The 25,672-nt window shown below is 31.7% G+C and overlaps 3 protein-coding genes across 4 annotated transcripts in view; 2 read left to right on the forward strand and 1 right to left on the reverse strand.

The window, feature by feature from the left end:
• wb (wing blister) overlaps positions 1–25,672 on the reverse strand; it is a 173,671-nt gene that overhangs the window by 74,660 nt on the left and 73,339 nt on the right. The window lies entirely within an intron of this gene.
• On the forward strand, positions 16,751–18,784 carry LOC114938165 (uncharacterized). The gene is made up of 2 exons (XM_029311959.2): positions 16,751–18,483; positions 18,547–18,784. The coding sequence occupies exons 1-2, from the start codon at positions 16,902–16,904 to the stop codon at positions 18,777–18,779; spliced, it is 1,815 nt and encodes a 604-aa protein (XP_029167792.2). The 5' UTR covers positions 16,751–16,901; the 3' UTR covers positions 18,780–18,784.
• On the forward strand, positions 21,431–24,714 carry LOC146723756 (uncharacterized). The gene is made up of 3 exons (XM_085481254.1): positions 21,431–23,194; positions 23,258–24,418; positions 24,482–24,714. Exons 1-3 carry the CDS (start codon positions 22,081–22,083, stop codon positions 24,712–24,714), a joined length of 2,508 nt encoding a protein of 835 aa, XP_085337380.1. The 5' UTR covers positions 21,431–22,080.

The raw sequence follows: 25,672 nt of genomic DNA on the forward strand, positions 1-25,672 counted from the left end.
GAATTCAATGACATTAAATCAGGCGGATTGGCGTTCCGATACATTCATCGTTGTTCGATTCGCGGTACTGGTTTCGATCTCGACGTGTTCTATATTTCCGTGGGTCTTATTTTCCGCTCCGGCGTACATACGTGTACCACTTTGATTTATCACTTTTATCGTATTATTGATCGAGTTAATTATCGAACGAGCAGCACAAAATTTTATAATTTGCATTTTTAGACAGCAAATCTGGTTAGAGCAGCGGTAAAATAGCCAAAGCGATACCTAAAAGATAAAATGTTTTGAAACGATATATGTAAAGATCGTTTCGCGTCTACAGATTAAAAGTGAATGTAAATTAAAAGAATAATGTCATACATTTCTTTCGTGAAATTTAAAAATTATGTTTAATATTAAATCAAGTCAACACTTTAATGTTATGTAACATTATTTTGTAGAATATAAATTCAATAATTGCTGCAGATATAGAAAATGCACAAAAAATGATATGCAAGAAATGTAAAAGTCAAGAGCCGCAATTTTTATCGATTATTATAAAAAAATCCTGACAAATCGTATAAATTATATATATAAATGTTTAAAGCTCTGTAAATTAATTTATTACTCATAATATATTAATGATAGTTATTTATAGATAGATGAATAAATTCGCTTTTCTAAATCTTTTTAAGAAGAATAAAACGCGGAGAAGTAATTTTTCCTTTAAACTCTCATATAATCAAAATAAATCATTTCAACTGAAATGATCCCAATCACTATACTTGCGTGATTTTCTTGTTAAGAAATCATCGCAAGCAATGCATTCATCGAAGATAGTAAGATTACCGTAATAAGAATAACGAGCGTGCCGATGAAATTACATTAACGCCGTCGAGCCTATCATGAGGCGAGCTGAAATCACCTTAACGCGAAAGCAATAGTAGTCGATAAAGTTATTTCACTGCGTATAAATCTATTGAAAAAAATTACTTTAACTCGCGCGATTTTAAATTTGTTTTGCAATTAAATTTCATAAAGTAATAATATCGAAACAAAAAACTCATGATGTATCACGACAATTAAACAAACATATTCAAAATCAAAATAAAGTAATTGTAAATTAATATTATTTATCCTTAATATAATTAATATTAATGTAATAAATATTACTTATATTAAGTAATTAACATTAATTAATATTAATTGTCCTAGAAAAAATTGAAAATAAAATTTGAGTTACAGGAGGATATTATTTTTAGATTGATATATTACGTTTGCATTTTTCCACTGTAAATGTTACATTATCAGAAAATTTGATCAATGCTTATTTATCTTTTCATTGACCATTCAGTATTAACTCATAATTCATATTATTCCGTTTATCGCGAAGTTACACTATCGCATCTGTCAGTTAGTAGTGGGTGCACAACGCTGGTCCTTAAAAAGAAACGAGTCGATCTTGCTAAGACGGGATTAGCATAACGCGTGTAATCTCGTCGATCGGTATAGTATTATGGCGAAAAGCGATCGACGTGGTTGCTCGTTGAATTATTAACCTCGCTACTAACCCGATCGCCTATTACTCACGCTATCAAAAACTTATCTCTCATTAGCCACACCACGGCGCGGTTCTTGTACGATAAACTGGCCAATCAGAATAACAGATCGCGCCGGTATCTTTCGGAGGATGGTATCGATTTAGAAACCAATACGCCATATCTCCCTTGTATCGATGCACAGTGAGTCGTCGTTTCGTTTCATCGGTGAATCGCTCGTTTTCCCGTTAACAGACATGAGATAGCTTTCGCTTGACACATGCAATAAATCGGATATCCCATATCGATTTATAATTGATCATCGATTTGCTGACAGGGAGGCTTCTATTCCTCCGGCATCCTCGGATAGAATTTACGCGATCATGTTTCGTTTTTTATTCTTTTTGAATTATAAAATTATAAAGCATTAGTAAATTTTTATTTTATAATTGCATAATAAAATTACAATTTAATTTATAATTTTATCTTATTATTCTTTATAATTCTCTATTTGTTCTTTATAATTTTATAATACGATTTCGGAATCAGGATAATGAAGATTTGTCACAAAGATGAAATTATCTCTCTTTGTAAATCATTTCAGATTATTTCTTTTTATAATTTCCTCATTTTACTTTTCTGTCAAAATAAACAGATTCCCACAATAATTTTGAATGTTAAAAATGTGTGTCGGAATTTTTCTCCATCCAAAATAAAATATAAAGCTTTTGCTTTCTCAATAGAAAATCTAAACTATATAATAAAAAAGAATATTTGACACCTATATATGCTACAAAGAAATTATAATGTGTCGAAAAATATGATACATATTATTAGGGTTGATTATTGATAAAATAATTATCGATTAAATTGATTAAATTTCGCACGCGCACATTTCTTCTCTTTGCACGTCAAGTGCATGTGTAAGATCGAATAAGATTTGGTTTCACCGTTCAAAGGTCTCTATCGCGCGATTACGATCGTTCAATTCTACGGTGCGTATAAACAAATCTGCTGGAACATAAGATCGGTTTTATGCAGGTGTCAAGCCGGTAATCGGCATGCGAAGGAGGTTATCGAGCTAAGCGTAGGTAGGTAGATAGGCAGGTAAATCGATACTCTCCCAAGCGCGGCAGGTAGATAGTATTTTATTCGGATAATCTCTCCGGCTGTGTGGCAGAAATCGCCGTCGGGGGCTTAAATCGTTCTGCGCGATTATAAATGCGACGTGGCGCGGCTTAAAGGCGCGTACTCGAGTACTCGATGTAGTATCTACATATACTTGGCGAAATACAAGCTGGAGATTTCACTCCTTTCGGATTCGTCGACTTTTACGCCCGTCTTCTCTCGACGCGGGAAAAGGTTTCTTTTCTATTTATTTACCGCACCCTTCTTACGGTATTTGCTCGACACAAATTCTCCATTTATTTACTCCGTTTGCGAAAAAGCTCGTATATATATATATACAATCTAGCATGTATTCAAACTGCGGGAGTAATGGTGGAAATATACACATATTAGTCGCAATTGCGTCAATATATTCAATCAAAGTAACTAATCAAAATTTCAATAAAAAGATGTATGGGATTGATTATAAAATTAATAAGAAATTTAAAGTATCTTTATTTATATATCGCAATTATATTTACTCCGTTTGCGAAAAAGCTCGTATATATATATATATATACAATCTAGCATGTATTCAAACTGCGGGAGTAATGGTGGAAATATACACATATTAGTCGCAATTGCGTCAATATATTCAATCAAAGTAACTAATCAAAATTTCAATAAAAAGATGTATGGGATTGATTATAAAATTAATAAGAAATTTAAAGTATCTTTATTTATATATCGCAATTATATATGGGCTTTAATTAATAACGATTTCCTTATTGTTAGTTAATCTAGATTGAATTCAAATTCAATTCAATTCAATTTCAATTCCATTAATCATAGCGTCTATATTTATTAAGAGCACAGTATTTCACTTCAAATAAATAACAGAAATATTATTCTCAACAGAATTGGTTGGAACTTCATTATCAAGAAGCACACACCATTTAATTCTTTTCTAAATCATTACACGTTTTTTTTAATGGAAAAGTAGTTTAATATGAATCGCGCGCGACTTTTGTGACCGGACCGTTTAAATCTTGGGGATATCATATGGAAATTAATTCGATGCGTGGAAATTGATTGCCTACAAGTTCGCGACACAACATAGAGGACCTCCCGCGGTTGTCAGAACGTAGCCCTGATGTAAGCACACGACGAAAGGCGCCGACGCATTCGCGAATTATTTCCCGGGGGATGATTTATCCCCGAGGAAGAGGCTATTTTAATTACCCGCGAGAGACACGAGTAATTGCGATATTAGAGCGAGTTACACAGAGATGAAGAGAGAGAGAGAGAGAGAGAAAGGAAATTGCGTGCGATGGTGGTCCAACGCGTGTCTGTCGCGGTGACACACGGTTCTCGAACCACAATTTATCCATAATTTAATTCCGCGAGCTAAAATAAAGAAGCAGCTCCTCCGTCGAGGAATAAATTGGTTGAAAAAGCCCCAATGTTTAGCGAGATTAAAATAGGGGATTAATATTAGAGCTATATAAGAGATATATTTCTCATATATAATTTCAACAATTTAATTACTTAGTTAACGAGAGGGAAAGAAAAAGAGAGAAACGGATAGAGTCGATGAATATCATGAAGTACATATTTTCCGACTTCACATTATGCAAATGATTTAGGGCTGCTTGTATAAAGGATCGAACATGTGTGCGAAAACTTGCCCGCGAGCCACAACGTAAATGGGGATACGACTAATGTAAGAGTAAATAGATATATTACACTGTTATCAGTATAATCATCGTATGCAACGCAATACACGAGCTTTGCGTAATTTTACGCTGTTAAGTTATATTTAAATTATATATATGTATATACGAATTATATTCCTTCTCTTTCGATAAATCCGAGAATTGCATAACTTGTTTAATATATATATATATATATATATATATATATACATATTATTTATAGTAATTATAAAAAAAATCATTGTAATTATTAAGCTATACGTACTTTTGTATATTAATATATATATATATATATATATATATATATATATGTATATTGTCGTTATGTCAAATACAAATAGGCATAAAAATAATAAAAATATATTAAAATATGTTTTATAATTATATAAATTATATATTTTGCATATATATATATATATATATATATATATATTAATATACAAAAGTACGTATAGCTTAATAATTACAATGATTTTTTTTATAATTACTATAAATAATATGCCGTCGAGTGCACGCGCTTTTGCTCAATAACAATGGTTTAATCGGAAAAAGTCAAGATGTGGTTAAAGAGGGGTCGAACTCGATTGAACCCGCACGTATGCAGAGATGCATGTATGCACGCATGATGCTGCATGCACGGGTGGCGAGCCATCGGGACGATCCCTGGCAGATAACACGCTAATGGAGTTTTAATCCGCGGGTAAGTAATTGCTAATGGGGCGACGGCATTTTCATAGAGACAAATTATGTCGGAGACGCATCGTCGACCTCGCAATAAATTCCAGAAGACCGATAGAAAAGCGTTCGTCCTTAAACGTCCCTATATATGTAATCGAGAGACTAATGTTGCATAAATGTATAGGAAGATCTAAAGATTCTATCGTGATTTCTCTCTCTCTCTTCCTCTCTTGCGAATTATACAACTTTCTGAAATTTTGGAATTTAAAATTAATAAAATTAATTAATTGTAATAATATATTGTAATAAAAATAAAATATAGAATTTAATAAGATTGTAAGAAGAGTTTGGAGCATAATTGTTATACCATTTAAAATTTTTTTATGTTAATTATAAGGGTTCTTTTCTTTATAATTTTTCGCTCCAATTAATATTCAAAAGAGAGAGATTTGACGTAATTTTTTTTTTTACGCGCGGGAATAAAATTAATCTCAAGGGAAAGAAAGAGAAGGAGAAATAAATCAACAAACCGCGCGCGAAAGTTGGAGATGAACGAGCGAGGGAGTTAATTATCGCATTTCTTCGTGATTTATTTTCGCATATCCCGCGCCGGGATACGAAATTGATTATATTCCGTAAGAGCTCGTCGAGATATCTCAACCACTCCCTCCCGAGGTCTCGAAGGGTTAAATGCAGGATGTACAAGACGCATACGGCGTTTTCAATGTACACCTGCATCTCGCGATGCATCTCGGAATGTTCTGTAATAACATTACGTTTATTTGATCGCATTAAGTCCCGCAGTTTCTATTATGATACTTCGAAGGATTCAACGTGTCTTTAAAATTGTTTAAGAATCTGTCATTCTTACGTTCTCAAAATATTAAAAAAAGAATTAATTATTTTCTTTCCAAATATCGTAAAATATAATTTATATAATTATAAAACATATTTCAATATATTTTTATTATTTTTATACCTATTTGTATTTGACATAACGACAATATACATATATCCAGATTCAGGAAAATAATCAAAATATTAATCTACCAATATATATTTTAATGTAGATTTAAACCGAGAAAAATAAATGTATATTCGCACGATTATATCGGAAGGGTCTATATTTTTGACAGGAAGAATGATGGAGCGAATTTCTTGGGTAAACGGTCCACTTATCGCGATGTGCAAACAAAATCACGCAGTAAAAGCACGCGTGTTTGCGGATGTCGGGAAACGACATAGCGCTCCACGTCGAAGGCCTCAATCGAAGTTTCACGGATGAAAAGCACCGGTTGTCCGGATAGAAAACCCTAGAGACGAGGGATTGCAGAGTACATGTTGTCCCGATCGAGATAGAAGAGATATATGGAGTTGCCCAGCAAAGCTCTCTCCTTCTCTCTCGTGATCTTAGTTAGCCCTTGGCGCAATCGCAATTGCTCGGCTATCGTCGAATGCAATCGAGACCGGTATCCTCGATTCTTGCATTCTTGCTCGCAACGCATTCTTTCCTTGTCCTCTTCAAATTTGCTCGAAAAAATTGAATATGAATTTTTTTCCATCGATGAAAAAATTTGACGAATGTATAGCAATTAATAAATTGAAAATTATATATAACCACACGAGCATAATTATTTTTATATATATATAACTTAAAAAATTATATTTTTTCATATATTTTTATTTTTAATTACTTAATTTTATTTTCTCCTCTTTAGTTATAGATCCTGCTTGTTTTCTCCAAGTTTTAATTTTGTATTTTATTTTACGCATTTTTTCTTTTCTTCTGTTATTTTAATTTGTTGCAAGATTGAGTTGATCCCATGAGAGAGAAAATCGAATTCAACCTGTATAATAAAATTATTTAAGATATTCTGAGCGATAAAAAATTCTGATTCTAATTATATTAAAAACATAAGAAATATCTGAAGACAAATTTAAATGATTCAAATGCTAAATATTTATGCACGTGTTATTTACACGTGAATGAAAATAATCGCAGAGTTACGAGTTTGGAAAAGATAAATTATTCGATGTCCAGACTGCAATCCTTAATTGCATCCTATAGAGCTCGTAATAGTAATTAAGAGACCACCCGCCGAACTCGAGGACGAAAATTCGCGAGAAAGCGCGCGCTGGATATTTCATCGGCGAAGCGAACGGGAGCCTCGAGAAGGTTTCATGAATGAAATCTCGAGATCGTCGACGTGAGGCGATACACTAACGTTATACCGGCCAGTTCTTTACCAGGAATCCTGAACATGTTGCAGCCAGGTGTTGAGATACTGCTCCTCTAACGGGTGAACAAAATACAGCATTAAATCTGAGCGCCGTCGTTCTTTCGTGTTATTAGAACATCGTATTCCCGAATTTAATCATTTTTCATTTAATAATTCAATCATTTTTAATTCAATACTCTGTATTTTTCTACTTCTACGTCGTTTAATTAACATATACTTCGAATAATCATCAATTCGATAAACTCTTCATGCGTTATTTCATGCGAAAGAAATTGTATTCAATTATGAAAAAAATATATTCTTACATGTAAATTATATTCCGACATTCAGAATATTTATTAATATTTTCAAACTCTTTTTGATTCTTGTAAATACACGAATGCACCATGAATGTAGCCATGTATTCATACTGCGTTCAACGTGAGAAACGAAGAAATTCCGAGCTTTAAACGGTCGATCGTTTCGCTAATTGGAGACACTTTGATTCAGCGATACGGGGAATGCTCAATTTACCCCATGATAATTAAAATCGACGAAAGGAGCAGCTATATAGCAAATGGTCACCCGTTAGAGGAGCGACCCACGCGCTCCTGAACGAGACGTGCAGACTCGTTGTACGGTCAGGTGGGTATATAAGGAGTTAAGGACCAATCGCGCGCGAGGGAGACGGAATGAAGAGGAAATAAAAAAAGAGGAGAAAGAGACAGAAGCCAGGCCGCCAGGAGTATCTGATGGGCCGATTGCATCATTAGCGAGAGTACGTGCTTGCTAGGGAGAACCCGTCGGGGATGAGAAGCTAGAGCTGGCGCAGCACCAATTAAATCTGATAGCGAGATGGCTTTTCGACATTTCGACGGAAATGGTGTAGAACTTCGATTCCGTGGGAGAAAATGCGCCCAGAGGTCTACGGGGTGTCTCGTTAATGAGCCACGTAGGCGGACACTGCTTGTCGAGGACAGCAGTTGGCTGTTTCCATAAGACGAACATTTATTTATGCCGAGAACAGTAGAGATTAGTTCTGTACCTCGCCGAAAAAAATTGTATTTTCTCAAGTCAAGTCTTGTGTCCACGACGTATAGAACTTGGTCCAAGTTCTCGGATCGAGAAATAGGTGTAGCCAATTAATTTGCAGCTTTTACGAAAAAGCGACAATTTTATTGGCTACACTTTTCTCGATCCGAGAACTCTGGGACCAGGTTTTAACGTCACTAGCGCGAGATTCAAAAGAATTGTCTAGTGTAAAATCCTACTTATGACAGATATTCTCAAGTGGAATATCTTCTAAAGCTATATATTTTTTATTAGTAACAAAGTCGGATATTTTTTTTATGCAGATGATTTATTTAAAGTTGAATGATTTAACTTGTCAGAAGAATAGATGAAGTTATATAATAATATACAGAGAGAATTTTCTCTTAGAATTTACCCTTAATATGGTATTGGAAGAATTTTATAAGAATTTCTCATATTAATATTTATCACAATAAAAAATATTAATATGTATATAACAAATTATCGAACATATTTTATATTTTATTGTGGTAAATATTAATCAGAGAAATTCTTCTAAAAATTCTTTCAATAGCATGTTGCAGAAGAGGAAGGGAAGACAAGAGATTTTATTCTAAAATAAACATTAAAAATTCTCTTCTTAAAGTAAAAGAATTTTTAATGTTTATTTTAGAATAAGATCTCTTGTCTCCCCTTCGTCTTCTCATTTCTTCTCAGAGGGATGGATGCAAGAACGAAATCTTTTACTATTATTTTGTAAAATCAAATTTTCTTTTTAGCGCAAGTCTTTTATGGCGTCTTGCAAAACAATTACAATATCTATGAAAAATAATATAATTTCGTTAGAAAACTAAATTCTCGCTATCGAAAATCCACACGATGGAGCGACATTCCGCGGTTTCGTCGAGTTCTTACGTCGACGAGAGAAAAGAAACTATACGAGAAGAAGAAGAAGAAGAAGAATGAGGAGGATGTAAGAATATCGTGAAAAGAGTCCGTGAAATGTTTCCGTTCACGTCACCCGATGGCTAGTCCCCTTATCGGGTCCACGGATCGATCGTATATATATCCAAAGCGGCGATTTAAAAAGGAAACGATGCTTTATCGTACCGCGTGATCGATAAGACATTATTCCGTAACGGAGGCTTCGCTCTTCATGGTTTGGCGCGTGAGAAATGGAGCTCGACGAGATATTAAGCGTCACTCATACTGAATGGTCCAGCTATCAAGAAGTAATCCGAGTATACATGCATATGTGTCGCAAACGATTTAACGTCTCTATACGTTATATCGCGATCTGTCGCGATGGCGCCTGATAAACGAAGCAGTTGCATCCAGCGGATTTAGAGAAGACGGAGTTTTAATCACTTTGCTCGTTTCATATATACGAAGAGAGCTCATACGAGTGATTTTAATTGAGCATTGATCCATGATGAAAAATCGGATAAGGCAAAGGAAACCGAGATTTTTAATTATGCTCTGAAAATATTTATATGCGTCTTTGATTTATCAAACTCGCCGAAAAATCGATTACCGAGACGGACGATCGCAAAATGTATCGATAAAAAAAAAAGAAAGCTGTGGAATGCGCTATAAAATGAGACTTGCATTTTCTCAAGCGAAATTCTATGTTCGTAAAACTTCAATCGGCGAATAACGCTTGGAATTTATGAGAGCTCGCAAAGTAAAATATAAATTTTTATGATGCGATCATTCACGTGGAGATGGGCTTTTGTCTCTTATCGACTTGAAACATGTCTGTCTCGAATCGATGGTTTTCAAAGTTTCTTGATCTTACAAGTTGAATTTAAGATAGTTTAAAAGAGAAATTTCTTTGTTAAATAAACTGCACGACAAATATTTTATAGAAAATTTCATTAAAAATATTATTTAAAGAGATATTTAATATTTTTAAAATGCTATATATAATTATATACATATTTCTATTATTATAGCCATTTATTAATGATAAGATATAATCAATTTCTTTAAAATTTAGGCTCTTTCGCGCGTCGCGAGTGCTTAGGAGGAACGATGCGGGAATTAAACAAAGCCATGCAATGATCAAATGAACCGAATATACTCCCTAGTGCAAACGGTACGCGTGAATACAGTTAGATATATCGCTCGGATTACAAACGTGATGCGTCCGTGCGCGGCGACTATCGAAGACGGTATATCTCGTTATCTAAAAATCTCCTATTTATACCTTGCCTCAAAAACGCCCTTCGCTAGGCTTCGAGAGGCTTCGCGAACTTTCTATCTATTTTTACTTCTTTGTTTCTGTCCTACTCGTCTTTCGTCTCGTCTGTAATATTTTATTTATATTTACTTGTGCCTTTGTCCTTTTCGTATATGTCAGTGTTCGTATTCGTATGCGTGTTTTCCTTATTAATCTCAGGGAAGTATGTGACGATGTAATCGCCACAAAAATATAAATAATTATTCTAACAAATTCCTATGGCATGCAAATTATTTTTTGTACTTTATTGTGTCAGAAATAAAATACAAAAAAATAATTCACGTATACAATGAGAATATTGATCATCTCATAAAATTTATTCGCTGTTCAAACGGCTCCGACGAATAGCCGGAGTGCTTTATTTAATATAAGTATATATTGCTCGATTAAGTTTTACACGGGATGGCTTTCGGGAGAGGATTCTAATGAGCCCTTGATTCCTCAAAATCGCTCTTCGGCTTTGGCTGTAAAATTGCGCTCTCTTTACTTTCCAGCGCCTGTGTTCGCGCGAACGTGCATCTACATCTGCTTATGCAGATCCGCGATATCGCTCGACACGTGGGCGGACTTGCGAGTCTCTCTCTCTCTCTCTCTCGTCCTGAGAGATCAACTTATTCGGACGGAAACTCTATAAGAACCGCGAGCGACGTACAAAATACATCGCTTCTGACAGTCGAGAAAGAACGCCGAATTGGAGCCCTCGAAAAAATGCGGCAAAATAATTATCATCGATCGCGAATTTGATGACTTTATTCCTCGATGTAGTCGAAAAAAATATTCACCATTTACTTCACGTTAAAAAAAACAATTTAATAAAAAAGATATTCAATTTCTTTAAAATATAAATAATTCTATTTATATTATTATAGCAAAGTAATTTAATGAAAGAGCTATTCAATTCCTTTAAAATACAAGGGATATCTGTCTCGTGACTAACCCTTTCTCCGTCGTATCAACTTCATAGATATCTGATTGCAAATCAAATTTCTTAAGAGACGATCAAAGAAGCAATCAAGAAGAGAATTACAGTATTTTTAAAAGATCGATCAGCTATAGGAAAATGCGACATTCGTTTCAACAATATCTCTTTCTCCTAAACTAGGCCGTTCCTTCTGCGACTCGATCGCGAGATAAAATATCTATACGCGACCTAAAAAAGAAGGAGTTGACAATAGCGAGACCGAGGACGCGATTCATCTATGTAAAGCGTGGAAGAGATTGCGCGCACTAAACTCGTTTCCCGTTTGCAAAAGTGCCAGATGCCCCGAGGTAATAGCGCTTTGTGAAAACGCTCGTCCGATATCTCCGCGTGTCTACGCACATACGTATATGCGCATTTGTATACGCGGCGTCGTTTCCCGATGCGATCTGCGTCTAATGTAAGCCTCCGGTAAAGCGAGGCCAGGAGTACCGATGCGGATTCCGCGTCATTCGCGCGAATACTAATGTCCGCGCTCGCGCTAAGAAAATTCTTTCCTCTTCGCTTTTAGTTAAGGTACCATTTCATATGCAGAATGCTGCCGCAGCAGTTTGTCGCTATTGGTGAAGTTCAATTGAACGAACTTGCAAAGACAGCAAACGGAAGAACACGCAGCTAGTTGTGATTCTAATTATTATTATTACACAGAGAGAAATTTCTTTTGGAATTTACCCTGAAAATCTTGGTAATCATGGGCAACATGATATTGAAAGAATTTTTAGAAGAATTTCTCTGATTAATATTTGCCACAATAAAATATAAGTTGTAATTCTAATTATTATTATTACACAGAGAGAAATTTCTTTTGGAATTTACCCTGAAAATCTTGGTAATCATGGGCAACATGATATTGAAAGAATTTTTAGAAGAATTTCTCTGATTAATATTTGCCACAATAAAATATAAGTTGTAATTCTAATTATTATTATTACACAGAGAGAAATTTCTTTTGGAATTTACCCTGAAAATCTTGGTAATCATGGGCAACATGATATTGAAAGAATTTTTAGAAGAATTTCTCTGATTAATATTTACCACAATAAAATATAAAATATGTTCGATAATTTACTATATACATATTAATATTTTTTATTGTGATAAATAATAATAAGAGAAATTCTTATAAAATTCTTCCAATACCATATTGAGGGTGAATTCTAAGAGAAAATTCTCTCCGTATATTATTATATTAATTGAATAATGGATTTTAAGAATAAAATAGATTATTATGAGAATATAAAAGCAAGAATCGTAATTTTAATCTTGAAATAATAAGAGAACAAAAAAATATGTTCTAATAAATTTTGATCACGCGACTGATTTGCTGCTGCAGCATGCTGCGTATGAAAAGGCACTTTTAGACGTACTTTACAATGTCACGCTGCATTACGCTGTCGTAATATTCGCACGAGGACTCATTGTACACTTATATCGGTACCGCCGCAAAACGTTTTACCTGAAACGCGAGACTCTACGCACCTTTATGCAGTAACTGAAGCCTTACGATTTAGCTTCAGGTTTCTAGAAAAATATATAGTCCGAGCAAAGTTAAGTAAATTTAAAAAAAATAAGAGCGCATATAAATAATTATTGCATTAAATCATCGTAATAATTATTTATATATTAATAATTATAATATATCAATTATAGAAATTATCTAACAAAAATTATATAATAAATATATCATAATAATATATTTAAATTATAATAAAAATTAATATAATTATTAACAAATAATTAATATATCAATAATTATATATATTAAATCGTAATAATCAAAAATTGCACCGATTTTATATTGCAAAGACCGATATAAATTTCTACATCCAGGAGCATCAAGTTCGACCAAATTCCAGCAAATTATCCTCGAGGGATGAGGCGAAAATGGAAAAGAAAGGGATGGAAAAAAAATGCAAGATTACAGATTCGGATGTCAAAAAAAATATGGATACGCGATGATCTCCGGATATCAATTACAATTACGATTTGCGCGGGCGTGAACGCGCAGGCGCGACTTAACGTTGCATTACGCCCGTCGACTTCCGTCGACCGATCATTATTCACGCGTAATGCGTATACATTATCTGGCCGGCGTATGCGTGTTACATAGCCATTGTTGTGCATTGTGGGCAGGTGGAGAGGTGCAGTCTCTCTTTCTCTCGTTCTCTCATCTCGCGAGAGAGCGCGCCGCCCTGGTAGCGAGAGAGGCATTTTACGAGGCGAAGCCTTCGGTAATGACCGAAACGCACGGATCCTATTGTGGAAATTGCACGCGTGCGCGTGCAACAATGGAAACGACGAAAAATATCTGTTATTGCGTACAACCGGATGTTCCGCGGCGCGTGAAACTCCCTCAAAATGATCCATAACTCGTCGAGGTGCTTGTCGAAGAGATGATCGCGCGTTTGTTGCCAGGGCGTCCAGCAGATTCAATGAAAAAAATTCCGACTTTTTCAGATTTTCCAAGACCAGAAATTCATTTTCTCCCTGACTTTTAGTACTATTTTTTACAAATATATAATTTGTATATATCTGCATGATAAATTAATTAAATGTTAAATCATGAAATCCTTGAGATATTTTTGTCAACGATGAAAAGGTTCGGAAGTTAAAAAAACAAAAATTTAAATCAATTATACAATATGCATTATGTACGATAATCGAAACAAACATGTCACTATAAACTATTTAAATAATTACCTTTATGAAATGAATTATGAAAATATAAATTAACGAACACGCTGTAGATGAATCGATTTTTAACAACACAGAAAATTAGCATGCTGGAAGTCAAGGAAAAGTTTATATTTATTTAATAAAAAATTTCAAATTATTGAGACACACAAATGTAGAATAATGTGAAAAAATCTAGATAAATAATCAAATTTCCTGACTTTTCCCTAACAATTCAAAATTTAAATTCCCTGACAATGCTAGACACCCTGGTTACATGTTTTATCTCTTCATCAATTAAATATTTTAAAATCGAGAAAAATTTGAAAAAAATGCATGCCAAAATATATTTTTACACACATCTTGAGAGCTAAGATAAAGCGTTGCACGCGTTGAAAAAATGCATCCCGAGCTTCTCTATCGCAAACGATGACTCGTCCGAACGGTATCCCCGATTTGTCCTTTTTGCCCGATTTTTCCTCTCGTTTGCTCGAATAAAGACGGAAACTCGTTTTGGCGTGTGTCCCGATTAAGATTGCGCCGCTAATTGCGTCCCGGCTGCATCAGCAGCCTGCGTGGCAGCGACTATTCTGGTCCATACGTCCGGATAATGTACTAGGTAGAACTCTATTTATCCGAGCCTAACCATATGTGCTTATAATGCTTCCGCGAAGCAAAGTCTATCGACAAAATAAACTTTCGATCAAGTTATAATCTCCATCGTTCTTTTTTCTGAGATATCCGTAAATTTTTCATAAATCCTCGATCCCGAGATTAAATGAAAATTCTAGTGCTATATATATGAATCCCTTTACGAATTATGTATAATATGTATACAATCTCTCTAATCTCCCTAATTCTACGAACCTCCGATTATAGATGAACCTTTCGGATACATCGTTTCTCACCCAAAACTACAGAATTTTCTCCATTCGAATTTATAATTATACAGATTGCGATCCCGTGTATCTATAATCACTTCGCAGATCCCGTCACTTCCATTCTCCATAAAATCCCGCAGATTTCCAATTCTAAACACCCATAGTATTCGTATAAAATATGATAGTTTAAAGATTTTTATTAATTTGTTATTTTTTAATTTGCGTATATTTTAAATTAAAAAATGTTACATAAAATAATTTCTTCCTCTGTAATCACTTCTCCTACAAATTCCTTCGCGGTGATTTTTTATTACTTTATATTTATCTGCGTATATATATTTTTTTTCATTAAAAAATGTTACACGATAAACAATTTTTTTTTTTTTTTTCGTAATCGAGGCGCTTTTCCATACAAATTCTTCCAGTTTATAAACAGTCTTATCTTCTGGCGCTTATCCCGATAAGAGCAAGATTTTACTGCATATCGCAAGATACGACCGAGCGAATTCCGATGAGAGGTATGCACTTATGTTAGTATAGCCGCAATTCCGGTCTTCAACGACGGCGAAGAAAATACGATCTTATTAAGTGCTCCATCGTAGAGTATCACGCACCGCTTTAAATACGTCGAGACCATGTTATAATTATGCCGCTTAAGTTAGGATAAGGCTGTGCACCGTTCGATCGAACGGATTCACTGTATGCAAAAGCAAATTTATCTAACTATGTCGTTTAATATTCGAGTTCAATTCCGCCGCGGGATGTCCGCGTTGAGTTTGATTGCGTAAGCTGCATTAATGTACATTAATAACGCCGGGAGTTACTAACAAGCTAACGATTCTGAAAGAATTCTCAGCGAATCGCGTGTACTTCCGATATTAGAAGAATCGAAAATCTAGAAATACACTAACAACTTTACACATAGGTTAATTATAATTTATGAATATATACAATATACATTATTTAATCTATTAGAATTATATAGTTTAATGCAATTGTATAAAAATTATATCAGTAAGTATATATGAATCATGACAAAATTACTCATTGCTAAACCATAAATCATTAAAATTGACACAATATACAATTTTTGCTATTTTGCAAAATGAATTACAATACAACATGATGTGTAGTTAAAGAGAATGTATTACAATTTTCATTGTTTTTTAAAAGTAATATATTAAACTTGCTTTACACGAATAAAATCATTTTCATCACACTATTAAATAATTCTTGAATTGTTAAAATACAAAAATAAATAACATTTTGTTTTTATACATTAGAGAATTTTACTTCTTGCTTTACAATTATTTTTCATCATAAAGTATTCATTTATGTTAGTTTTATATTTTTTAGACACAGCTTTCATGTATTATAGTATCAGTTTCTCCTCATATTTATCAAATAAACAATACATAGCTATTAAATAAATAAATTGTATTTTTTAAAAACAATTTTCAATTAATGAAAAACTAACGAGGTTCCTTACAGATTAGTTCTCAGTTTTCCCGTACAATTTTTTCATAATCTTCTTTTGACGTTATCGTTACATTTTACATTGTATAAACATAAACAATATAATCAGTATAATATATTAACCGATATATACTGCTATTCGTAAATAAGAAAATATTATTGTAAGTTTATATATGACTGTTAGATATTGTTTTCCTTGTTTGATTGTTCGAAAGAGCAAATATAACCGCGACAACTCTCTACAATTATTCTCATTGCTTCGATAACTTCATATTGTGTGGCACAAATTTGCAAAGTCTCTTTTTTCTCTCTTCGAAGTCAGTAAACTTTTGAAGTCAGTAAAGCGAAGTTTTGTGTGAAACATAATCTTTAATTATAAATTATGTCAGTTGAAGAGGCTAACAGAAATGAAAAGAAACATACTTTTTCGGTTAAACAAAATTTTGAAACGTGTCATAAACAAGATAGTGATCATACGAAAAATGAAATGGCTGCTAAAAATGTTTGTCGAAATATTGTTAGTAATATTGAACGTTCTCGAAGTCCAGGAAATCAACCAATCGAACAAGTATCAAATGCGACCAGACGTAGAACAAGTTCATATAAAATCTTGAGGAGAGAGTTACATATGTGGTACAAAGAATCCGAAAATAAGATTGACTTTGAGCAATTTAAGGCTAAAGGATTCGATCTTATGCAAAAGTATGCTGCACCAAAATCGGTTAAGTACAGACTCAAGTGGCTTAATCGTCACTTCCAAGATTTCAAAACCCAGGAAAATTATTCAATCGAACAAAAAGTATATCTGCAAAAAAAACATTTTTCTTATGAAATTTTGGAGAGCGAATTATATAAATGGGTCCGACAGTGCGAAGAATCCGGAAATATGATTAACTTTCAACAATTTAGGGCTAAAGGATTCGATCTTATAAATAAGTATGATGATGCATCAAAAGTGTATACAACCAGATACCAATGGCTGCTTCGTTGTTTCGAACGTTTCGAAAAACAGAAATGTCTTAAACTTGCTAAAAATGTTATTCAAGAGTTCACGCACCGATTCGGAGAGAACATTAAAAAAAATGTGTATATTATGTTCAAAATAAAATTCACATGGAAAGGTCTTCTTACACCGGAAGGCGTCAATATAATTGGCATACAAAAATTAAAAGGCTACTTAAATGTTATATTTTGTACAAATATTACAGGTGACCATAAATTATCACCATTTTATTTTTATGACTGTATAACGCGAGAAACCCCTAAGGATTTAAAACATATGCCTAAATCAATGCCTAATGTAGATCAAATGCTTAAATGTACATCAGAAGATGAAAAGCAAAAAATTCTCACAGATTGGTACAATAATCATTTTGTGGAACTTGTGAAAAAACGTCAACAGGAAACAAATGTGAGCGAGAAAGTGCTTTTAATAAGTTCGGAGAGTATACTTGCAGTTCATGCAAAAAATATCACGCAAAATGACAATTTCGAGTTTATTACAGGATACAATTTGTGTTCAAAAGAATACGATAATTTTACACAGAACATAAGGAAAAGAATAGGAATCAAAAATAAAGAGGTATTTCAAGATTTTTGCACATCTTACGATATAAACGTTTATGTTACAACGATTGACAAGACATGGGATAACATTCGGTGTGAATATATCATAAAATCATTTAACGACTTATTGTCAGATTTGTGTACAGAAAAAAATACAACATCTTCAGTTAATCAGACACCAAAGTTAATTATAAATGTAACTGAAGAAGATACCACACTTAAGGAAATATCAGCTCAAGTAGGAGAACAATCGAAAAACAGGAGAAATGTTGGAGAATACAAAAAAAAAGTTACCCCTTCAGATGATATAATAGAAGATCTCAATTCTTATAAAGAAGATGAAAAAAAAAAACATCAAGAACAACAGGATAATGATACAAATAATGAAGAAATTATAGGTAAAGTAAATACAATTTTTATAAAATCAAAGATTTATGTAAATAATGATTGTATTCTTTCAGACAATTTCACAAAATGTTTGAACTCTGGCCAAAAAATCGATGGAAGAGAATATCAACAACTGGAAAGCACAGGATCCGCAGATAACATTATAAGTGTTGAAGACAATGTAGAATCAAGCCAACATGAAAATATCCCCGCGTTTGGTGATGAATTAAACTTAGCTTTTATTGCTGATGTAAAAAAGTTTTGTAATACTATTAATAATGAGAGAGATTTTGATGACTATTTATAACACAATACGCAAAGTGGAGTATTAGAATCAAGCCCACTAAATTTAGATAACAAAGTAGAAGTACAAGTAAAAGACATTCTTGGAGTAATAGAATCTGTGACAAGTTACGACAAGGCAAATTTTTATAATTTTTTGGAACATTATAGCTTTTGATATTTTTAACACAACACACGCAAGATGGAATATTGAAATTTTATATATGAAAATTAATATTTAATATTTTATATTTTTCTTTGTATTACTCATTGTTAGCTGCAACTGTCAAATAAGTAATGTCTTTTTTTTGGCGAAACGATTTTAATTAGAATTTAAAATTAATATAAATGATGATTTATATTAATTGCCGATTTGTATTTATTGCCGTAAATAACTGCGAAATATTCAAATATTCATAAAAATCTCTATATGCCGGAAAATCAGTTTCTAAAAAATCAAGAAAAACTTTAAGAACATATTAAATTTACGTATTTTTCCTACAACTTTTTTTACGTGAGGAAATAGATGTATTTTTATCGTTAAATTTATTTCTTTGAATACAATTTTAATATTAATGTTTTAATATTGTCTAAACTTGAGAATGTGCAGAGTTTTTAATTCTATTTTACATATATATGCGTATATAAGCAACATGTTTTCAATTTCATTTGCAAGTTTAATAAATAAAATGCATAAAATTGATTGAGAAATCAAACGATATATTTATTTATTTTGGACAGAAAAATATAATTTGTTCTTGTTAGTAAAAAAAGAATGTTGAAACTTTTAATGCATATTAAGAAATTCCTTATAAGCTAAAAAAATTTTAAAAAGTTTTTTCAAACATTTTATGTGTTATAAATTAAATTGTTGTAACATATTTTATTGTATTTTAAGCAAGCTCAGTTCAGACGTAGTATTTAATTTATAAATATTTAAATTTTTCGAATCTTTTCTTGAACGTCCAACATTAAAATTTTTTTTTTATATTTTTGCTATATATATATATTTTAATATTTTTAGCTAGGATTTTATATATACATAACATATATTGAACACAAGTTTAAATTAAAAAATTGAATTTTTGGCATATAAATTTTTGTGAATTTTTACTCTTATAATGTAAACATATGTATATGTTTAATTTTAACAGATATTTATAATAAGAGATCTTGATTGACAGTCATTATCTATTATATGCTTTTAATGTGTTATATATGTATGTATTGTTTTTAAATGAAGCACACATAGGAAGCATGACAATCTGATCTTTTTTGATATATAGGTATACATATGTAATGTAAATCATTAACAGAACAGATTAGGCAAATGTTCTTAAACATTCTGAAACAACTTGGCTTTAAACATGTTTTACATATGTATACATATATTCCATTTAACAACACAAAACGACACAAGCGTCATTCTATCTTTGTTCTACATTCTATAAGAATAAAGATAGAATGATGCTTGTGTCGACTTGTGTTGCTAAATGGAAAGCACCAATATATGATATGCAATATGATATAATATATATATGAAATTTTAAATTTATCTAACTTTACTATAAATTAAAATGCCGTGATTTTAAATTTAAAGAATTTTTAGATTAGTGGTGTGTAATTTTATTTATCTTAAACATATAATAATCCGTGTTGTTAATAACACGTGTACATTATTTAATCTATTAGAATTATATAGTTTAATGCAATTGTATGATATAAAAATTATATCAGTAAGTATATCTGAATCATGAAAACATTACTCATTGCTAAACCATAAATCATTAAAATTGACACAATATACAATTTTTGCTATTTTGCCAAATGAATTACAATACAACATGATGTGAAGTTAAAGAGAATGTATTACAATTTTTATTGTTTTTTAAAAGTAATATATTAAACTTGCATTACACGAATAAAATTATTTTCTTCACACTATTAAATAATTCTTGAATTGTTAAAATACAAAAATAAATAACATTTTGTTTTTATACATTAGAAAATTTTACTTCTTGCTTTACGATTATTTTTCATCATAAAGTATTCATTTATGTTAGTTTTATATTATTTAGACACAGATTTCATGTATTATAGTATCAGTTTCTCCTCATATTTATCAAATAAACAATATATAGCTATTAAATAAATAAATTGTATTTTTTAAAAACAATTTTCAATTAATGAAAAACTAACGAGGTACCTTACAGATTAGTTCTCAGTTTTCCCGTACAATTTTTCCATAATCTTCTTTTGACATTATCGTTACATTTTAAATTGTATAAACATAAACAATATAATTGTTCGAAATTCGAACGTGCAAAACCTGCGGATAAAAAATCATTAGAATCTATCATGCAGTATTAGCATGCAACATGCATCATGCGGATAATTTATTTTATATTATTTTGTAACATGCGTAATTTTGCATTATATTTAAAATAGCGCTCGGCCGCAAGGGTATACAGATACTCCGCGCCTGCGAAAAATAAGCGCTTACGTAAAATCATAATAAACAGTAAGGACCGCGGCCGCGCGATAGGTGATATACAATAGTTCGGTTAATAACAAAATGCGATGTCAATCTCACAATAAACAATAACTCTATATGTTCTTTCGCCCTCAACCTACCGATGAAATAATAAAAATGTTCGCAAATATTCTAGAAAATAGAGACTATATAAGCACCCTCTCAAGAGGCCGCGGGGCTCTTTCCGATTGCTCGTCGCGAATAGAGTGTGATTCTACTTTCCAAAAAAGATCGCTTGTCTTTTTTGCGTTTAATTACCGTTGCTTGCGCAACACTCAGTATTTTATTTTTGACACGGCTTTTTCTCGGTTATTGTACAATACTTTCTGATACTTTCGACTCGGCTATCTTTTGGTAAATTCTGTGCGGTTTGAATAATTGTACTTTTCTTGTTAGTAGTGTAAATATATTATTTAATATTCAAGATACGTGTGTGTCGAGTGCAGTGCTTTTCTGTCGTCTCGCTTCCGATCTTCTTATCCTGCTTTCCGTCGCGCACAATAATCAGTATAATATATTAACCGATATATACTGCTATTCGTAAATAAGAAAATATTATTGTGAGTTTATATATGATTGTTAGATATTGTTTTCCTTGTTTGATTGTTCGAAAAGTTATTAAGAGCAAATATAACCGCGACAACTCTCTACAATTATTCTCATTGCTTCGATAACTTCATATTGTGTGGCACAAATTTGCAAAGTCTCTTTTTTCTCTCTTCGAAGTCAGTAAACTTTTGAAGTCAGTAAAGCAAAGTTTTGTGTGAAACATAATCTTTAAATATTAATTATAATGTCAGTTGAAGAGGCTCACAGAAATGATAAGAACATACTTTTTTCGGTTAAACAAAAATTTGAAACGTGTCATAAACAAGATAGTGATCAAACAAAAAATGAAATGGTTGCTGCATATGTTTATCAAAATACTATTAGTAATATTGAACGTACTCAAAGTCCAGTAAATCAAGCAATCGGACAACCTGCTGAAAATGTTATTCAAGAGCTCACGCACCGATTGGAGAAGAAGAACGTTAAAAGAGATAATGTTTATATTATGTTTAAAACAAGATTCCAGTGGTCGAAAACTTTTATACCGAAAAGCGAGCAGAAAATTGACATGCAAATATTCACAGGCTACCTAAATGTTATATTTTGTACACATATTACAGGTGATCATAAATTACCACCATTTTATTTTTATGACAGTATGAGGCAAAAAACCGTTAAGAATATAAAAAATATTCCTAATTTATGTACAACAAGAGATGAAATTCAAAAAATTCTCACAGATTGGTGCAATAATCATTTTGTGAAACTTGTGAAAAAACGTCAACAGGAAACAAATGTAAGTGACAAAGTGCTTTTAATCGTTCTTGGATCCAGGATGTTTCCTGATATTCATGCAAAAAATATTACGCAAAATGACAATTTCGAGGTACAGTTTCTTTCAGGATACAATAAACAAATATCAAGAATAACGAAACTCACGATTAGAGTAATAAGAGACAAATGTAAAGAAGTATTTGACGAGTTTTGCACATCTTACGATATGAACATTTATGTTTCAACGATTAACGAGGCATGGTATTACAATCAGTGTAAACATTTCATAGAATTATTTAACGACTTTTTGTCATATTGTTGTACAAAAGAAAATACAATGGCAACGTCTTCAATTAATCAGACACCAAAGGTAATTATAAATGTAACTGAAGAAGATACGACACTTAAGGAAATATCAGCACAAGTAGAAGAACAATCGAAAAACAGGAGAAGTGTTGGAGAATACAGAGAAGAAGTTACCCCTTCAGATGATATAATAGAAGATTTCAATTCTCATAAAAAAGATGAAGAAAAAGAACATCAAGGACAACAGGATAATGATAAAAATAATGAAGAAATTACAGGTAGGGTAAATATAATTTATATAAAATTAAGGATTTATGTAAATAACGATTATGTTCTTTCAGATAATTTCACAAAATGTTCGAACTCTGCCCAAAAAATCGATGGAAGAGAATGTCAACAACTGAAAAGCGCAAAATCCGAATTATATAAGTGGTTCCAACAATTTAAAGAATCCGGAAATATAATTCAATTTGATCACTTTAGAACTAAAGGATTAAAACTTATGGAAGAGTATAACGTATTAGAAACATATAACGACAGATACAACTGGCTGCATTATTGTTTCATATCTTTCGAAGAACAGGAATTTCGTCTTCAATTTCAAGAGTTCACGCACCGATTGAAGAAAAAAGACATTAAAAGAGATAACGTTTATATTATGTTTAAAACCCAATTTTCTTGGAAAAGTTTTATACCGAAAAGCGATAAAAAAATTGACATGCAAAAATTAACAGGCTACCTAAATGTTATATTTTGTACAAATATTACAGGTGACCATAAATTACCACCATTTTATTTTTATAACAGTACAATGCAAACAACCGCTAAGGATATAAAAAATATTCCTAATTTATGTACAACAAGAGATGAAATTCAAAAAATTGTCAAGGATTGGTACAATAATCATTTTGTGAAACTTGTGAAAAAACGTCAACAGGAAACAAATGTAAGCGACAAAGTGCTTTTAATCGTTTCTGGTTCCAAAACGCATCTTGATATTTTTACAAAAGATATTACGCAAAATGACAATTTTGAGATACAGTTTATTCCAGGAGCTATTACACTAATAAATGCAATAATACAAACCATTAGTACTGTAATAAGAAATAAATGTAAAGAAGTATTTCACGAGTTTTGCACATCTTACGATATGAACATTTATGTTTCAACGATTAACGAGACATGGTATAACAATCAGTGTGAACATTTCATAAAATCATTTAACGACTTATTGTCAGATTTGTGTACAGAAAAAAATACAACATCTTCAGTTAATCAGACACCAAAGTTAATTATAAATGTAACTGAAGAAGATACCACACTTAAGGAAATATCAGCTCAAGTAGAAGAACAATCGAAAAACAGGAGAAGTGTTGGAAAATACAAAGAAAAAGTTACCCCTTCAGATGATGTAATAGAAGATCTCAATTCTCATAAAGAAGATGAAAAAAAAAAACATCAAGAACAACAGGATAATGATAAAAATAATGAAGAAATTACAGGTAAAGTAAATACAATTTTTATAAAATCAAAGATTTATGTAAATAACGATTGTATTCTTTCAGACAATTTCACAAAATGTTTGAACTCTGGCCAAAAAATCGATGGAAGAGAATATCAACAACTGGAAAGCACAGGATCCGCAGATAACATTATAAGTGTTGAAGACAATGTAGAATCAAGCCAACATGAAAATATCCCCGCGTTTGGTGATGAATTAAACTTAGCTTTTATTGCTGATGTAAAAAAGTTTTGTAATACTGTGAATAATAAGGGAGATTTTGATGACTATTTATAACACAATACGCAAAGTGAAGTATTAGAATCAAGCCCACTAAATTTAGATAAAGTAGAAGTACAAGTAAAAGACATTCTTGGAGTAATAGAATCTGTGACAAGTTACGACAAGGCAAATTTTTATAATTTTTTGGAACATTATAGCTTTTGATATTTTTAACACAATACACGCAAGATGGAATATTGAAATTTTATATATGAAAATTAATATTTAATATTTTATATTTTTCTTTGTATTACTCATTGTTAGCTGCAACTGTCAAATAAGTAATGTCTTTTTTTTGGCGAAACGATTTTAATTAGAATTTAAAATTAATATAAATGATGATTTATATTAATTGCCGATTTGTATTTATTGCCGTAAATAACTGCGAAATATTCAAATATTCATAAAAATCTCTATATGCCGGAAAATCAGTTTCTAAAAAATCAAGAAAAACTTTAAGAACATATTAAATTTACGTATTTTTCCTACAACTTTTTTTACGTGAGGAAATAGATGTATTTTTATCGTTAAATTTATTTCTTTGAATACAATTTTAATATTAATGTTTTAATATTGTCTAAACTTGAGAATGTGCAGAGTTTTTAATTCTATTTTACATATACATGCGTATATAAGCAACATGTTTTCAATTTCATTTGCAAGTTTAGTAAATAAAATGCATAAAATTGATTGAGAAATCAAACGATATATTTATTTATTTTGGACAGAAAAATATAATTTGTTCTTGTTAGTAAAAAAAGAATGTTGAAACTTTTAATGCATATTAAGAAATTCGTTATAAGCTAAAAAAGTTTTAAAAAGTTTTTTCAAACATTTTATGTGTTATAAATTAAATTGTTGTAACATATTTTATTGTATTTTAAGCAAGCTCAGTTCAGACGTAGTATTTAATTTATAAATATTTAAATTTTTCGAATCTTTTCTTGAACGTCCAACATTAAAATTTTTTTTT

This window comes from Nylanderia fulva, unplaced genomic scaffold (genome assembly GCF_048542155.1).
Source record: "Nylanderia fulva isolate GAGA-0341 unplaced genomic scaffold, ASM4854215v1 Scaffold17, whole genome shotgun sequence".
Taxonomy (NCBI): Eukaryota; Metazoa; Arthropoda; class Insecta; order Hymenoptera; family Formicidae; genus Nylanderia; species Nylanderia fulva.

Bases quoted from the DNA above. Each gene is read 5' to 3' on its own strand.
- LOC114938165 (XM_029311959.2), top strand. From the start codon at position 16,902: ATGTCAGTTGAAGAGGCTAACAGAAATGAAAAGAAACATACTTTTTCG. The intron at 18,484-18,546 runs GTAAAGTAAATA...GTATTCTTTCAG, and splicing joins AAATAATGAAGAAATTATAG to ACAATTTCACAAAATGTTTG.
- LOC146723756 (XM_085481254.1), top strand. From the start codon at position 22,081: ATGTCAGTTGAAGAGGCTCACAGAAATGATAAGAACATACTTTTTTCG. The intron at 23,195-23,257 runs GTAGGGTAAATA...ATGTTCTTTCAG, and splicing joins AAATAATGAAGAAATTACAG to ATAATTTCACAAAATGTTCG. The intron at 24,419-24,481 runs GTAAAGTAAATA...GTATTCTTTCAG, and splicing joins AAATAATGAAGAAATTACAG to ACAATTTCACAAAATGTTTG.